Raw genomic sequence first — 18,662 nt, 5'->3', positions numbered from 1 at the left:
CATATTTCCTGACGGTCTATAGAATGTATTGTAATTTTTCTCTTCTGTCTCATAATTTCATAAGACACTTTAAGTCACTGGTTTGACCCAATTTTTTTGTAAAAAACAAAAACAGCAAAAAAAAAAAAAAAAACAGGATACAGAAATTATTGTCAATAATAATAATAATAATAATAATATTAATAATAATAATAATATGTTTTTATGTAGAGTATGTCTCACAGGTTTGATGCCTTTTAGCAGCCATTTTGTTAAAAGCATTTTTCCTGAAAATTTGTCACTGCTGTTACTTATTTAATGGTAACATCATTGATGCCCATCTATAGAAAAACTTTATCGAAAGCTGTTCACAGAATATTATAACATAATCCTCCTTTTGTCAGGAACGTTCAAACAAAGTGTCTCCAAACGGTTTACCTCGATGTTACTGTGTGTGTGTGTTTTTTCCTGTCTCAAATAAAATGTGTCACAGACACTAACATGATAATAAAGTTAAATCAATGAAATTATGTTAAACTTAAGGAATGAATCATTACTTATTTTGAAGTATTTTCATAGTTATAGCAAACAGATGGCTGCATACACCTGATTGGAAATGGTAACATATAATTTATTTTTGTATTATTTTTAATATTCTGTGACTCTGGCTACGTGTGCTAAAGGTTTAAAGTAACACCAGCGACAAAAAAGCAGAACATGGTGTCTATAAATAAGTAGGGAAAATAAGATTTAAATCTGTCATTTTTGTAAATACATAAAGTCAACGAGTTATGTAATAATGCTGTCGAAGTTAATGCCAAAAAAATAAATCAATTCTAAGACATCTTGGTGTCGCAAAAGCACATATTTTGCAGAATGACGCAAAAGCAGAGCACTACCTCAGACGACCTAAAAATACTCTTTTTTTTTTTCCTTTGTTGCACTAGGAGAGTGTTAACGTGTTTGTCATACACACACCTTACAGTTAGATGTTTTTTGTACTTAAACACAGTTTTGTCATTGATGTTACGATTTGTTGGATCTTTACGAAAAAAACGATGCCTCTTAATTTTCTGTCAATTTTTTCTCCACTAGTACTGAAAACTTTACCAAGTTCTGAGTATTTTCCAGCTTATCATTACTGAGTTTGAAATTTTAGCATCTTAAATTGAACAATACAGCACTAACCAATATAAAATTACAATTTAAGGCTGCAGATTATGATTCGAATCATCAGCTAATCTCTCAATAATTCATGTGTTTCCAACACAATTTCCATTAGCCTAAGGTAATGCTTTGAGCTAAGTTTTCTCATCAGAGATACACATAATGGAATATATAAATAGATCACATTTTAAACTCTAAGCAAATTTGTGCTAAAAACTAATAAACTCCTTTTTTAGCCTACAACATACTAACTGTATTCTTATTGCCAACCAAAAGTAGTTAAAATAATTATTTTTAATCTTAATGATTTACTTTTTAAAAAAAAAAAAAAAAAAGTGAAATACCTTGTTTTTATCCAAAACTAGACACATTTCACACAAGTCCTCAAATGAGAGACAACAAACTTATGAATCATTGTGGATTAATCTCTGTAGAATGAACTGTTTTGGTACAAAGCCACATACACACGAACACATACCAGTAAAAACTAGTACAAAACCGCTGCATCACATTGGCATTCACCACACAAGTGCAACCTGGACAAGATGTGAATACAACAAGAGGAATCCCTCATAACGAAGCTCTAATAAATGCATACACTTAATACACATGCACTGAGAGCTCATTGTCTGATGTGAAGAGAGACTTGAGAGTAGTAGGATGATGCAGAGGAGGACAATGAGGAGGAGAAGAGGAAGTGATGCCAAGAGGCCGAGCCAACAAGTGAGATGAAGAGGTGGAGGGAGGGCCGAGCAGCAGATACACGGCGAGAGAGAAGAGGAACAGGCTGAAACATCCAAGAGAAGAGTGCAGAGTCTGTAGGACACCATCGATCCAGCTTTGGCAGAAATAGACAACCAGACCAAGAGCAGCACAGGCTCTCTGAGGCACACTGACTGACAGCAGCATGGCTGGCCCTACACACATCAGAACAGCAGGAGCTTTTCATGCTGTACATGAACACTTAACACCCACACACAAGCATCCATGTGTACGCACAAACACATTAACAATGAAGGCACAGATAAAACCACCAGGAAATCACAGGCAAAACAACTGAGATTGAGACCAACATCAACAGCACGCGCATGCTTGGCAGAACTACTACATATTTTCTGATTAAAAAATAAATAAAATCATGCAGCTTGTTTTATGCAACACCACCTGGAACAGTTAGCATTACGGCACAACAATCTTTTCAAGCTCATTCCAAAATCAATCCAAAACTTGTAGTCGTGATTTATGCACACAAACAAAAACAGCAAGCTATAGCTACAAATACAAACCCCGGCTTTTCCTGCCTCATATTCAAACCAAGTTTCCACTTTTGATCACGACAAATATGTGGTATATCATAATAAACCTTTTCATTAAAATTTGCCTGATATCATTCGTTTGGATTGTAGCGCCTCGTAAAACGATTAACAGGACACTTTCAAAAGCTACAATAATCGGACATGAAATCAATCAGATATGAGTAAGTTGGTTAAGCTTTTCCTGCTGAACATTTTTGGGGATTTTGAGCTAGCGGTCAGAAAACAAGCAATGTGGTGATGTCACATGTGACTTTGGCCTCCATTAAAATGTGACAAGCAAATTTCACTTGTCCTGTTATATCACACAAATTATCTAAGAATATTACACAGTCGATTAGACTTCAGACAATATATTAATTGGTAATGGAAATGTCAATTTAAGTGATTTAAATAACAATGATCTTGTTGCAATAATTGCATTTCAAAATCTTTCTTTAATTAGTGCCAAGGCTGTATAAAAATGAAAAAAAAAAAAGGCTCTGTGTTTTCAGTATACCCGTCACATGACATTGATAATTAAAATAAATCACCAGCCCACCAAACCAACAGTACCCTTCAGTAGCCACTTGGGGACGGCTTAAACTGGGAGTCAAACCCATTAGATCAACAGGTTTAAATGCTCAAGCTTAGAGATGATATTAGCATGTTTACAACACGGTTTAACTCACTATTTTTTTTATATTCAGGCTTAAAGTTGGGGGTCACTCAGTCACACAGTGAGCGGCAGCCGATCCTCGTCTCAGTGAAGCTCTCCCAACAGTGTTTGTGGTTTTAGTGACCTCTGCAGTATTATTAATTATATCAAAAATAATATGGCCTGTTAGGAGGTGTTCAAGAAGTTTTTGCTTCAGTTTCAAAGAATGAAATTGCTGCTGTTGTTGCTCTGTTGTATAACTCTGTACATTGCACCCATTAGCTTGCTATCCAAGCCTGCTATTATTATCCAATAGCAGAGCACTTCTTTTTCTCTGAATGTGGCTGCTGGCTCCAGAATAACAATATGGTGATGATGCCGGCACTAGGCTGGAATTTTCAGTGGCTGCATCCTTTATGTACAGTCTATGTGCCGCGCAGATACAGAATGAAGAAAAACGAACCAAAGTGTCATGAATGCAACAACCCTCATTTCAGCCTTATCATCATGCATATATTTTCTGCAGGTGGTTTTGGGACTAAAGCAGTCTGAGTGACTGCTTTGCATTGACCCATCAGACCGGCTGATTGTCAGCTTTACTGACTGGCTGCTGTGGCCATCAGGAGCAGAGTGCTTGTGCAGCGAACATTTCTGCCTCCCTCCCTGGCCTGGCTGGGACTGATTAAAGCCTTCTGCTGAAACAAGGTCATAATTCACTTAGCCATTTCCCAATTTCCGCATAATTACCCTCCTGCTTCACAAACGCTAACACGCATGAACACATCTGCACCCGCACACATTCGCACTGAAGCTCAGACACAAACACATTTCCTCTCTGATTTGTGTCATTACTGAGAAGAGAGTGGTTAAAAGGTTTCAGAGTTGGCCTCTTAGTGACAGCTTAAATGGATAAAACCTCAATTAAAGACTCTCTCCCTCTCTACATGCTGTCTCTCTGTGGATGGAATAAGCATAATTCTGTGTCCTGTGCTTTTTGCTGAAGTGAGGACCTTTTTCCCTACTACCAGGTGCTAAAACAAACCTTCACAGTCAAGACCTTTCACACCATAATTCTTCCTGTCTTACGAAAACCTGTTACAGAGAAGCTTCCCAATAAAAGCTCCCATCATTCCCTCACAATTCAGATCTGATGATGTTTACGTCTTGACGAGCCGATAACAATATTCATAACTGAAGCTCAACAATAAACATCAACATAGAAACATTTCTCCTTCCCTGCTGCTCCTCTGTATTGTCCTGGCTGGCATCAGCTGATTCCTGGTTTGTGCAGAGTTGGATGCAAACAGCTGTATTTTTCACGTGGAAGTGTACTGTCTTTATGCAGAGGAATACTAATTGTCACGTCAGTAGAGTTTATTAACGCTAGACCACTCCGCTCTGTTGTGATCAGGCTCAGCATATGGCCTCAGACTGCCGCTCTGCTGCTATCATTAGCCGCGTCACAAACACACCATTGGAGCATCTGGTGTGTGCGTGCGCGTCCGTGTGTGTCTGTGCAGGAGCTGACAGTCATTATTAGTACCCCCAAAGCCCCTAGAGCGCTGGTGGGGAATAGAATATAGAGAATGCTCACATATACTTCACACACACCAAAACAGCTTGTAAACATCGCAGCCTTGTTATTAGCACCTGATTACACTGCTGGAGCTTAGACAGCAGCTCAGAGTATTATGTACATATCAACAACAACATCAGGTGCGTGCATCTGTGTTTATGTGTGTGTGTTTTGTGTGCTCTGACTCCAGCTCGTCGCTACGGGACTTGTTCTCTGCGGACAATTTGCTCAAATTTAACACATGGGTGGGAAAGATAAATTCTTGTTGCACCCCATAGTTTGCCTAAAATCTACAGATAACAAGGGAAGACGGTCATTCAATAATTTGGCTGTCAAGGAAAAAGGCAATTCATCCGCTTCAAACGGCACCGTTTTAAGTTAAAGCGCTGCGTGACTCGGTGACTCTGATGTGGCCCCTCTTGTTCTTGCAACGTGATTTCTGAGGATACTCCTCTTTGCAGTCACCATTTGATTAGTGCTCTCACTGCTTCTGTCCTGAGATAAACTCCAGGTTATGCTGAACAGACCTCGACTTTAAGAGCATTAACAGAAAAGATGATAATGTGGTTGACTGTGTGAACTCGTGTGTGCCATTGTGCAAGTATATCATTTACATTTTAAGGTACGTGGTGATTTGCATCTGTTTAAGCTTAGAAAGTGGTCAAGTTTGAGTCAGTGGTACAGCAGTAAGAAGAAAGAACTATTAGCAATGCATATAAGGTTAAATATTTTTAGAGTACGCTTAAGTGAGAGGCTAGACGACCAGGGCTGTGCCATACCATAGAGTTCACAATAACTATGCAATATAAAAGTGTCATATTGCAACGTCATGGGTTTATGTTCAACAACAAGAAACACTCAATGATACAGAAAACAATATGACAAGTCCAGGCATGTCTGAGAGGAAGAGCACCTAATACGAGAGCTACTTCAGAAACCTCCAACAAAACATGCAAGTAAACTGTTCTTGATAAAGGTCGAAACAACACACCTGTTTTAGTGTATATACACCTTTAGGGCTACAACATAAAGTTACTTTGGCTATTGTTAAACTGAACTGTTAAGTCATGTTTTACTTTTACTTAAAATTCCCAGAAAAACACTACAGGGGTACTTTTGTGCTTTCATTTGAGTTACGCTGTGTCACTGTGTTTAATGCTGTGTCACTACTATTGTAATATAATGCTGCTGCCGGCACCTTGTGTCAATAGATTCACACTTCAAAGTAGAAACAATGACATCAGTGACAGCATCTTATTGGAAATGAAGGATGAAAAATGCCCTTCATTTACTTATACTTATAAATTCTGCTGCCTGCAAGCATCAATGAATCATCATTTTCATTTTTTTTCTGTATCATCAGAAATATCATTATTGCAATTATTATTATTATTTTTTTTTTATTATTATTTTTTTAGGTATCATGATGTAAATTTGAGACTATATTGCGGCTATGTTGCCCACCTCTCCAGACAACGCAGAAATGGAAATGGTGAACAACAGACTCAAAGATGCTTAAAAAATGATTTGATTTCCTTGTAGTAAGACTCTTTCTCTGTTGAGGACCACAGAAGAGTTACTGTAATTCAAAAACACTGAGAGTAAGTAACGGGAGAGCTGACTCATATTTGTCCCTGGCTGTATTTCAGATCCTATTTTGGCTGCAATCTCTTGTGCTTTGCTACAAAAGCAATCCCACTGTTACTATAACACAGTGCAGTTTAGCAGTGAGTGTTGGACAGTGAGTAGAGTGAGACGAGTGAGATGGAGGAAAGAATTTGCACCGCATTTTGAGATCACCCAATTTTCACACCTGGCCAGAGCCCAGGTGTGGCTGTCAGATTGTTGCTTTAGGAAAGTTGCATTAATTGGACAACACTCGCCCACCGTGTCTGAACACCTGAACACCTGAGCTTTTAATCATTTTAAGACTGTCCAGACAGCACTTCTGTGAGAGTATACAGTGGCCTTAACACAGAACACAGCAAGAAAAGCAATCACTCACACTCTTAGTCCCATCTTTGGTTAGACTGCAGTGGCTGGAAGCACCAATAAGGAAACACATGCACGTTCCAAATGCCACACGAGCACCAACCTAGAATTTTTTTTTAAATAACAGCTTCTAAAGAAATTAATCTCAGATTGATGCATGATTTGAGCCACACCACTGGGTCTGTTGCATGATCAAGCTTTTCTACTGTTATTTAAATCAGCTTTTCCTAGTCAAACTGACGTTTAAAATGGTATTTTAAACATCACTGTGACTATTAGCACAGAATTTCCAAAATAAAATATGTGCTTTCTTCATAAATATACATGCACATTCCAGTAGATGTAGACATATACTGAAGCAATTAAAACCAACTTTAAGTTACAGACTGGATGAAACACTACTATACTAGCGTGATTAAATCTTTTACTAAGGGCAAATCTGGAAATTATGTGCGACGCGTTATTAATTATACCCACTGACCTACAAAGCTTCAATACCAATCACTGTTTGTAATATACAAGAGAGGTTTCTGTGTCCCAAATATGTGTTTGTTTTTATTAGTCAGTGTCATTAATCACATAGGTCACTCATCCAAGACCCAACACTGACAAAAGTAAATCGATATCACATTATCAATACATACTGGTCGTATGTGGATTAGCCTTGACGTTTTGGCCGGTTGACATACTGATCTATAATGAATACTGATTTATTCAGTATTTCTTCACGACAAGGTTGTGTAAAAACGCAGATGAAATTTAAAACTGACTCGGTCTGCAACAATACAGCATTTATGTGCAGCCCACTGCAGCCCACCAAGCTACACCTCCACCTCCCATGAGGTTGACAACCAAAAATAAATTCTCAACCAGTTAGAAACACTGGTAGTAATGTGGTTCCCTGTATTTATAATCCTTGTTTTCTGGCCACTGTTCCGAATAAATATCAAACACATGCACCAGTTTTTAATTTTTCCTGGTCATAAAAATAGGCATATTCTTTCTAGATCGATAGTTTACTTTTCTTACAGAGGTCGTGTAGGAAGATTAATTTGGCAAAGACTGTTTAACTCAGCTCTGAGGTGAAAGCATTTCTACTCCCCAACAACACTGTGTTGGTAATTCTAACAGGGAATCTAAAAGGCTTGATAACAACAGCCTGTGCTAACCACTGAGCCACCAGAACAAGATCAGCAGTCACATAAATCAATACCAATCCTGGGTCAGATATTTGTACCTGTGAGACCTTTACTTTTTGCCAGGCTTGATCACAATTGCCGGACTCACAGTGACTCTCAGATGTGTGTTAGTAGAATTACAGCTGTAAAATTCCCCCACACCTCGACCCCCCAAAAGCTCTTTTTGAATCCAACCATTACAGTGACCAGTTAGTGCTAAACCCAAGGCCAAGCAAGCACGAACACTTAACATCAGTACTTCATTTTCACAGCAACGCTTCCGATTAGTCGATGGTGTAAGCGAGACAACATTTGAGGAAATGAAAGGGCCAATCGAGATGCAAAAAAAAAAAAACATGGTGGGCTCGATTTTTCCTTTTTTTTGAGTGTTTCATGTGTGAGCTTTGAGAAAGATGCACGGCAAATGGCTTTAGCCAACATTTCAAAGTGTAAAAGAGGAGAGGAGAGAAGAAACAGGAAGAAAGTGTAGGTGGCGGAAGGTGAAGAAGAACTCAAAACAATGCAACATACATGCAGTTCAAGTTTATTTGACAAAGCAGGAAATGTAGGACAGAGAAGACCACTGAATCTTCTTACGCAAACAGGAGTCATCCGTCACACAGGTGTTCCCTATTGCTTTTAATTAATGACATCTCTGTGTGAACGTCTGACACCACGCATGGACACACACCCACACCTGTACACCGTGTGGCCTCATGATTCCTTACTAATGAACAGTCTGATCAATGTGTCTATAGCACAGTTAGAACCCTGTGTGAGGCTTTTGCTGCAAGGGTGCATTAACACACATCACAGCTGTGGCACCTCAAACATCACGGATAGATGGGTCGTGCACACACATGCACGCCACGGGTCTGGTGATTGTGAGTAATACTCTTCTTTGTGCAGCTACTTATAAATGTAAATACTGTTGTCCCGAGTAGGGCTCAGAGACCGATAGCTTTGCGTTGCTGTCGAGGAGAGTGTTGATTGGCCTGCTCGACCCTCCCGTCTGTCTTAGAGTCTCCCTCTTTCTTTCTCAGGCACAGCCGCGTGTACGAACTCGCCGCGCGGATCAGGGCACCGGCCGGGCATTATTATCATCATTATTATGAAGGCCGCCCTGCCCGTGCCCTATTACAATTCAACACAGCATCCACCTGAATTCGTCCTCCCTTCTCCAACCAGTCTCGCAGTGTTTCTCTCTCTCGCTGCCTCAGTCTTCTCATATTCCTGGCATTATTTCTCTCCTGCCTTGCGTGACGTGTCTCTGTGCACTCCGACAAGCCGGATGAATATAAAACAAGTTCCACCTTGGCATCGATTACCACACATGCACATGTGCATTGGTATGAGGAGTAAATTCTCCCTGCAACAGCTGGCTTTATTCCAGAGGTATGCATAGAGGTGACAGTGTCATGAACAAACACACGCACAAGCACGCACAGAAACACACACATACAACGCACACGTAATGCCTACAGTTTCTTATGTGTTTGTTTATCCGCAGCCTAATCACTTGAAAAATATACAACTGATAAATTAAAGAGATATCGGCAGATATCTATTATGCAAATCAGTTAACTGCTGTGTTATTAAATTACACGCATACACATGTATAGCCACGCACGCGCTCGCGTACGCGCGCGCTCACACTCGCAGCAGTGGTTAATTGCCAGGTGGTGGAAGATAATGTGTGATTTAACAGGCTGATGGATTTGTTTTTGTTTCGGTCACCCATCAATGAACACAGACATCTGTAACAGGGCAAACACACACACTCACTCTCACGCAAAAAAAATATGCACACCGTTACACACACATTCATGCCCAGGGATATCCGTGACAAGTGACTGATAGGCGGTGGCACCAGCCTTTGTGCGAGACGCAAACGTGGGAAATGATCCATCTTATAGAAGTTAAAAAAGTACACAGCAGTGATGTGCGTGTGTTTTTACGCGCACACACAAAGCTGCGCATGTAAGTGGGCGAGCTAGCATGCGCACAAATGTAGGCCTGCAGACCCACGTTTCTGCAAGCGTACGTGTGTGCGTGTGTGTGTGTGTGTGTGTGTGTGTGTGTGAAATAGTTAATGCTTGGTAACAGTCTCAGCCTGTCTCTTGTGGTTGATGAGTGGCTTGGGGTCAGAAGCTGGTTGAGAAACTGCTGGGTCCTGAGGCTTTACAATGTGTTTACCACTCAATCTGACAGCAATACTACAGCTTATTATTGGCCTTCTAAACCTCCACACTACACAGCAAGTTAGAGAAACTCCAGGGAGGCGGATCGCCAACGGCTAAAGACACGCCAGCCAACCTTACAAATGTCGGATGTTGTGCTGTTGAGTACAGAGATTAAAATAAATGCTGGAAATAGGATCTGCGCTGCAGAAAAATGGTTCAGTAGTGAATGAAAGAGTAGATTAGACAGGCTCTCCTGCCGTTTATCTGTCTTTTATGTCCCACTGTCCATGGCCCCTTTGTCTCCTAACTCACTAAGTAGGCTGAATTGAAAAAGTTAGCCCCACTCACTGCTCGTGCATTGTCATTGTGCATGTGTGCAGTGAGAACGAGAAAGAGAGAAAAAGACGGGGAAGATCAGGGATGAGGCAGGTCCGCTGAGATGCGGCTTGTTCTTTAATTAAACACAGTCTTTTATAAAAGACTCACACTGCAGGGGCTAAGAATATTCTGCCACTGGGATGAAAACAGTAAAGGCAGGGAACCTGCCGAGAAAGAGAAGACTGACTGCTGGGCTCTGCAGTGCTCGAGTCCTGGACAGTAGGGTTAAAGGTTAGGCTGCTCCAGACTGCTTGAGTTCTTCCCCTGCTTTTTCAAAAAAAAAAAAGAAGAAAATTTTTAAAAAAAAATGACCACACGCTGAATTTACAACAAAAAAATCAGCTGAAATTGCTTAATTGAGTTTGCACTTCACCAAGGTTAACGCAGCTCACGTTACATCGAGCTGACTGAACCGAGGTCTGGGGTTCACGTCTCGCCTTTCCTTTATGCCTTTAAGCGTGTTTCTTTTTCCTGCGTTTTACCAAAATCAACTTCTGTCTCTTATATAAAAAGCGAAGGTGGAATTTCATTAGCATTTATTATCAAATTTTTATAGCGGGGGGAAAAAAATATAGAAATTGAATATGAGCACCTTCCAAGCGGGCGGTGCTTGGAGAATAAATACCGGCTAAAATGCATTAGCAGCAACTGTGCGTGCAATATTACTCTCTAAAATGTGCAGAGATTATTTTCTTACTTTCAGGAAAACTAATATTGTTTCCACTCACGTCACAACGAATATCCTCATACCTTCCGCGTCTATTACTTCACGCAGCATTTTATGTGTAGTAATTCTGCTGCGAGGTATAAATACACCTGCCTCTCTTTGTTTTATTCCACGCTGTAAACTAAAATCACTGGCCTTCAGTAACCATTGGCGGGCAGACTCATTCATCCTCCTTAAAATAAAACAACGGCGTATTTTCCAACCTTTCACTTTATTCATGCTTTTAATAAGCACAGTCATAAAAGAACCGCTTTATATCCGACTGCTCATTCGAGGAGGTTGGTAAATTCTGTTGAAGAGGTAAATATCACATGCTGAGCTGCTCTGAGGGACACCTGGTATCCGAAACACTTTGTGCACAAAGACAGGATTCACTGCAAGATGGAGCGCAAAAAGGTAGGTGTGTGCTCTCTTCTGTACTTCTGACACATAAAGCTGTGATTTTCTGACATTATTGAGACAAGCCGACTATATTAAATCTAACAACTTACTAAAAATATGGCTTCTATGTTTCAACTGTGTTAATTCAAGCACAGGACAAAGTGCCTGTAGGCCATGTTGAAACATGGCTGTTAAAACATGCAACATTTTACTATGAATTCTACCAGGAAACATAAACCCAGAGTGTGTTGCAGCAGACTGACACTTCATTCTCAAGAATCCAGTGGCAGAGCCCTGGACTCAAGAGGACAGTATTAGAAAGGCAGCTTTTCCCAAAAAAAAAGGGGGAGAAAAGAAGAAAGACGAGAGAGAGAAAAAGCTTTTTCACTTGATTCGAGATAGAGGCGAGGAGCGAGGGATTAAGAGGATAACAAAAAGGCCAACGGACTGAGTGTAAACAAGAAAGGGGGTTAGGAAGGGATAGAAGGAGAGAGCAAGTTGGAGAGGGAGCGGGAAGGAGAGATTGAATAGTGACACTGCTACAACACAATGGGGTCAGGATGAAGAAGTGCTCCTAATTGAACCAGATAGAGGAGAAGACAGAGAGAGGAGAGGAAGGCAAGAGAATCACATGTGATTTCCTTCCTTTTCTTCTCTCTGTTCTCATCCACCATAGGTGTAGCAGAGACGGGGAGAGAAGGAGGGGGTAAAATGTTACAAGCAGAGATTGGTGGCTGAGTAGGGAACAGAAACCAAATATGTCTGACCAGTTGTGCAACAGAAGGTGTTGAAAAGATGGTTTGGAGCCACCTTGACTTCACAGCAGGGGTCTGACAGAGCTGTTTGGGGCTCAAAAATAGCTTAGGAGAAACGTGAGAGGCCTGCTTAAACAGTGCCTGTGGATCTACATCATTTCTTCCATTAAGTTTAAAAAAAAGACAGACGGAGAAGGTGACTGCTGCAAGGCTGATAGAGGCTTTAGAAGCAAGGCTCACAAGAGAAATAAACAACTGATGAAGTTCAAGTGTGATGGTACAAATACGTCAGCTCGGGCCTGACAGAGCACATCATTTTCTTCCCTTTAGATGGGGCAGATTAAGAGAAATAGTAGACACACACAAACACACACTGGTAAACATAAGAAAAATGGGGTCTTACTGTATGTTAGAGCTGTTCCAGTAAACGGTATGCCTGTTGGCTGACACCTGGAGCAGGTTCGCCCAGGTGAGACTCATTAGCACCCAGAGAGACAGCGCTACCAGAGCCATGCTCTCGGCTCCTCTCTCGGCCTCCGATCCTTTGGTCTCTCCGGCCACACTCTCGGTCCCTTCACCCCACCAACCAACGCGACTCAAACATCCCAGCAAATGCCTAACAAACGGGAGAGGGGGAAAACAGATGCTTCATGCATTCATACAAAACGTTCAAAGTCCATACCTGATGTAGTAAATAAGTGTTGGAAAAACTCAAAAGTCTATAGCGCTGTAAAGTGACTGAGAACCCTCCCCTCCTCCGTAAACCAGACCTCCTTCCCTCCCTCCCCAACAAATCCTGGGGGCTTCAAGTAAAAAAAAAAAAAAAAGAAAGAAACGGGGGGAGGGGGTGTATTGTCCGTATGTGCGGTCCCCCCTGCTTTTTCTGACTGAGCTGATCCTCTCTTCTCACCGGGAACTGCTGCTTGTGAGCCCGCCAGAGGAGTGTGGGAGGACGGTACTGGGTCCAAACGGGAGGTCGGTCTTTCGTTGAGCACCAAACAGCCCGGTGCGCCGGGAAAGAGTTACGTGCTGCAGATGTGGAAGGAAAAAAACAAGGCTCAGGCTACTGAAGAAAAAAAAAAGAAGGATGAAAAAGCGATGCAAAAATAAAAGACACTGAGCAAGTCCACCTCTTTTTGTCCCTAACTGTTCTTTTTCTTCTTTATCAGGATGCTACTGCAGTTCTTTTTCCGTCCAAGGATCCGAGAAACGCAAAGCACACCACTGAGCTCTATTATCGCTGCAAACAATTCAAGCAGCCAGTTTCATTAGGTCTTCAAGACTCTTTCCGACAACCATCCTTTACGGTGAGCACCCTGCCCACCCGTCTCTCTCCCTTCTCTCTCTCTCCTCCTTCTCCGCCTCTCTCTGTTTGGTAGGCAGCACTCGTTCACTTTTTAACTCCACCCCCCGCGAGCGACAAAAGCGCATTCCTCCAATATCGTGGCCGAGCTGCAGTCCATCAGGCATCACTGCAACTTTAAGTTTTTTCTTCTTCTTTTTTTGGTCAACTGTTCGACCTCCACCGATGGCGTGAAAGTAAAAAGCTCCGAATCTCCCTCGGTGCCAGAGAAGTCTGCAGCGACCATCTGTATTTATACCTCACCGCACTCAAACACACACACCGAAGGACGTGTGTGCGTGTGTGTGTGTATCCTTGAGTTGTCGGATGTTTCCGTTTATTCCAAAAGCTACAAACACGCATACACTGGCGCACTTGCAGGCCTGTTCTCCACAACTGCCCGTCTTTGATCCCCAGACACTGTAAGTCAGTTTAATACAGCGCTGTTGGACCATCACCTGCTATTCTGTTATTGGTGCAGCGCACGCAGGCTCGTCCGTGCGCTGCGGGCACTAATACACAGAAATATACAAACTGTACCCTTGCAGATAAGTCATGTGCCTCCGTAATATTAAGTTTCAGCCTTTTTTTTTAATGCACAAATAGATCACATCCAGACAGTGTCTGATAGATTCTGAGTTCTTTGCATGTCCTGCAGGGACAAGGTGTAATCCCCTCCCCACCACGACCACCACTTTCACCTCCACTGACACAACCATGTGTTTAAGGTGTGTGTGTTTGTGTGTGTGATACAGAGAGAGAGACAGACCAGACAGGAACGGAGACACGTGGAGAGAGGGAGAGAAAGAGAGAAATTGCAGGTAGGAGAAAGATTGTTACAGTTTTCTAGCTGCCTGCTGGGAATGAGTTGGTTAAGGATAAGTCAGAATGATTTATTGGGAGAAAAAAGGAGGGAAATGGGAAGAAGGGGCGCAAGAAAGAGAGAGAAAGGAATGAAATACCATTGGGGAATCCCTCTGTCTTCTCCGGTACTTCCAACCCTTTCACGAGCTGTCCATTTTATCCCCCTCTGTCTCTGTCCATCCTTGCTTCCTCTCCTCACCTTTTTCCCCCCCTCAGATTTCGATAAAAATTCTCTCCTCTGTATGCAACCTTCTACCTGGTAGTTTGCTTCTGTCCTTTGTTAGCTCTGTTTCTGGTGGTGTCCAGATCTCCTCTGCTTCTCTCTCCATCAAGGAGGCTGTTTTTTTTAATAAGCGCTCCTCTTTTTCCCTTTCTCCTTGCCCCTCTGTCTATCATTCTTCCTCAGCCTGTCCAGTTCATAGATCTTGTTAGACAGTGTAGTATCACAGCAGCACAGTCAAACATCTGGTACAGTTAATTAGTGAATATTTGGTCTCGTATTCAATCTTTCTGCCTTAAAAAGACTGGTGCTTGAACTTTGAGAAAATGATATTCTTTCAGAGCGTGAGGTTACTCTGTGTGCTAAATATGAAAAAGGTTATTTTCAGCTCAGCATAAATTGTGCTTTCTTCTGAAGCCCCCCCTCCTTTGTTTTGTTTTTTTTTTCTCTACCTGCCCACTTTTAATTGCATGCTGCCACCATGATAGAAAACAGTAATAAAAAAAAGTTTCAAAAATAAAAACACACTTTCCATTTTCAGATTTTGTGCTAAGCTAACTGCTGACTAGCATCTTAATCAGCAGTCAGATATATTTCATTTTTCACAAAATAAGTAAATTTCCCAAGTTATTATCATTATTATCACACAGCCTTTATAATGTTGACCAGTTTCATTCTTGGCTATGATGCAATATTAAAAACTCGAGGGACACTTATTAACTTTTTCTGGGGGTTTAACTTCCATCTCATTGCCTCTTTATTGCAAATGAAATTTGTTCAGGTGTTATTGTGTAACCTTACAGTGGGGGAAATAATCTTTTGATCCCCTGCTTAATTTGTAAGTTTGCTCACTTACAAAGAAATGAACAGTCTCTAATTTTAATGCTGGGTTTTGTTTTTATGGAAAAAGACAGAATAGCAAACCGCCCTCGGTCTAAAGCTCCTCGCAAGATCTTACCTCATGGGGCGAGGGTGATCGTGACGAAATGAGAAAGATGGTGGATCAGCTCACAACTACACAGGAGGAGCTTATTTGTGATTTGAAGGCAGTTAGGACCTAAGTCACCTAGAACACCAATGGTAGCACATTATGTCGTAGTAGATCGAAACCTTCACTGCCTGCAAGATCCTCCTGGTCTAGAAAGTGCACATACTTGCCCGTCTTTGCCGGTGAACATCTGAACGATTCACAGGAAGCTTGGGAGAAAGTGCCGTAGTGAGATGAAACTAAAAAGCACGCTCTTTGGCATCAATAAGACACCTCATGTTTGGAGCAAGAGAAATGCTGAATATGACCCAGAGAACACCATCCCCATAGTCAAGCACAGCAGTGGAAACATTATGTCTGTTTTTCTGATAAGGGTACAGGATGACTTACTACTAATGGACGGGACCATGTGCCCTATGAACCTCATTCCCTCAGCCAGAACACTGAAGATGAAAATTACCCAAAACATACCACCAAAGTAAGTAGAGGAATGACTAAAGAAGAACAATAAGGTCATTTAATGGCCTAGTCAGCCTCCAGACCTCAGTCCTAGACAAACTGTGGAGGGAGCTGAAGCTGTGAGTTGCCAAGTGTCAGCCAATAAACCGAAAGAGTGTCTGTAAAAAGGAATGGGCCAATATCCCTCCTGAGATGTGTGCAAACCTAGTGACCAACTATAAGAAACGTCCTACTGCTGTGCTCGCCAATAAGTCATGATTTGCTTGGGGATCAAATACTTATTTCACTCAATGATATGCAAATCAATTTATAACTTAATAATAATTAATTTATAAGCAGAAGTGATCAAATAATTATTTCTCCCGGTCATTAAAAAAATAAACAGTTGAAGATGTTTCCTCCTATAAGGTGGGATGTGTAACACGGTTAAAAGACTAGAATATTTGTGAAGCGTGCGTCTTTAACAGCAGCGTCTGTGGTTTATCCAATCTGTATTTCTTCAGTAACAAAAACACTGAATATTTTAAATTGGTTTATTGAGAACGGAAAAAAGGGGACTATAGAAGTAGGTGAGGAAATCTAAATCACCAGTTAGGTAAACGTGCCCTTTATATCTCATCCTATAGCACATGGGCGACTGAGTGTATACAGGCTACAAGATACTGACAGTAAATATCTTATATGACTGTGTTTTAAAGGAAACTATAGATCAGGAAGACAAAGTTGTCCCTCACAGAGGCACGGTTTTGGTCCTTTTTTGAATAATAAAAATTTGGTTTCTCGCTTTTCCATTTGGTTTCCCTTAAACAGACGCTGACATGCTCTGTTTCAGCAAACGCCCCTGTCAATTCTAATCATCCAGGTTGGATTTTTCAGGCGTGGGTTGCAGTGCTATTGGATTACTTTTGTATTGGGGTTATTATGAGAAACGACCTCGGGGCTGACTGCATGCGGTGACACAGAGGCTCTTATGACATTTCCAACCCATAGCCGGCCAACAACACATCTGTCAAGGGCTTCTTTCTGAAACCTCGAAATCTAATCGGAGCTTTCTCATAGCACTGATAATTGGATATTAGGCCCCTATAGGGCTCACATCCCTCTCCTGGGGCACCAGGAAGTAAGCACTGCAGAGATGAATTCAGCAGGGCTCTTGTATGTGCATGAACATCATGTGAATATACAGCAAAGCCTTTTTTTTGTTGAATACTTTTGTTCTGATGGCATTCTTGAACTGGGAGTCTCTTTCTCACTCTGCCTCCTGCTCGCTCCGTTTCTTGGCCTGCTTCGCTGTTCACTGTTGTGTTAGTAAATTGTACTGACACTCCTCCCGCCTCCTCCCGCTCCCTCACCACCTCTGCTGCTCTCCCTCCCTCCCTGTCCCTCTCTCACCCGACTGACTGACACGAATTTTCAATTTCTCTGTTTACCTTTCACCGCTGTGCCTAAAACAACACTGGTACAGCCTAAGAGCAAGGAGGAGAAGACCGAGGGAGTGTGTGTGAGGGGTGGAGATGGAGATGAGTACGGAAGAGTGTCGTAGGAGGGAAAGAAAAGAGGGGGAGAGAAGGAAAGGTGCCACTAAGATTGGATGAGGAAGAGGGGGTGGATGCCAAAAAAAATGAAAGAGGTGCAAAAAGAGAGAACGGGGCTTTCTATGTGTTTTGGTTGGAGGGGAATCCAAGGGGGAAAGAGGAAGAAAAAGGAGTGAGGGGTTAAAGGAAGGAGAAGGGGAGCTGATACTTTCGAACAGTCACGCAAACGGATCCAGAGGTGGACGCAGGAGATGAGAGAGAAGAGGAGTAAAGAGAGGGAGAGGAACTGAGAGACTGGAAGCCAGGGTTGGGAGAAAAAGTTAGATGGGGCACAGAACATTAGGAGTGCAATGAGATATAGAGAGTGGGGGTGGCGGGTGGGGGGTGTAGAGATTTATAGAGGTACAGAAAGAGGGAGAGGACAGCAAGAGTGATGTGTGGAGAGAGGGTTTTTTAAGACGAGGAAGAGATGGAGGAAGAGGGGGTAGAGAGGGCGTATATAGAAAGAGAGAAAGAAAGAGAGAGCTCAGAATAGATACGCTCTCAACGGCATGAAATATTGAACGAAGGAGACGAACACAAGGAGGGGCGAAGAAAATGGAGGGCCTGATAAAGACAAATACAATCGTTTTGTGTGTGTGTTTATGTGTGTGTGTGTGCGTGCGCGCGCGTTGTTTTGGAGACAGAGGAAGATGAGAGGGAAGAAGAGTAGGTGACAGGAATATGAAGAATAGTCGCTTGTGACTGGAGACCATCACACACGCGTGTACACACACACACACACACACAGGAGTGCACGCACTGATGTTGCTTTGAGTTTAGATTATTCCCATGTGTGGTGGAGCTGGAGTGGAATTTGGTGGTGTTGAAAATATCACAGTGCAGAATACGTTTCATCACTACTTGCACCATCCCAACACACACTCAAGCGCCCATACGCACTGGCACGCATGCACCCCCACCCCACACACACACACGCGCGGCGCGC

At 42.0% G+C, this 18,662-nt stretch overlaps 1 protein-coding gene across 2 annotated transcripts in view; it reads right to left on the bottom strand.

Annotated features, from left to right (window-relative positions):
* efna3b (ephrin-A3b) overlaps positions 1-13,652 on the bottom strand; it is a 67,722-nt gene extending 54,070 nt beyond the window's left edge. The window contains exons 1-3 of one of the 2 annotated variants that reach the window (XM_035913937.2): positions 13,397-13,652; positions 13,177-13,295; positions 12,670-12,882 (exon numbers count right to left, since the gene is read on the bottom strand). In XM_035913937.2, the coding sequence (XP_035769830.1) occupies positions 12,670-12,779 (110 nt within the window). In that variant the 5' untranslated portion in view covers positions 12,780-12,882; positions 13,177-13,295; positions 13,397-13,652. Of the gene's footprint in view, positions 1-12,669; positions 12,883-13,176 lie in introns of both variants that reach the window. The other variant, XM_087848218.1, reaches the window with a different exon arrangement.
* Between the last annotated feature and the right edge of the window lie 5,010 nt (positions 13,653-18,662).

This window comes from Neolamprologus brichardi, chromosome 11 (assembly GCF_056152115.1).
Source record: "Neolamprologus brichardi isolate AB-2024 chromosome 11, ASM5615211v1, whole genome shotgun sequence".
NCBI lineage: Eukaryota > Metazoa > Chordata > Actinopteri > Cichliformes > Cichlidae > Neolamprologus > Neolamprologus brichardi.
This window is presented reverse-complemented; position numbering and strand designations above follow the sequence as displayed.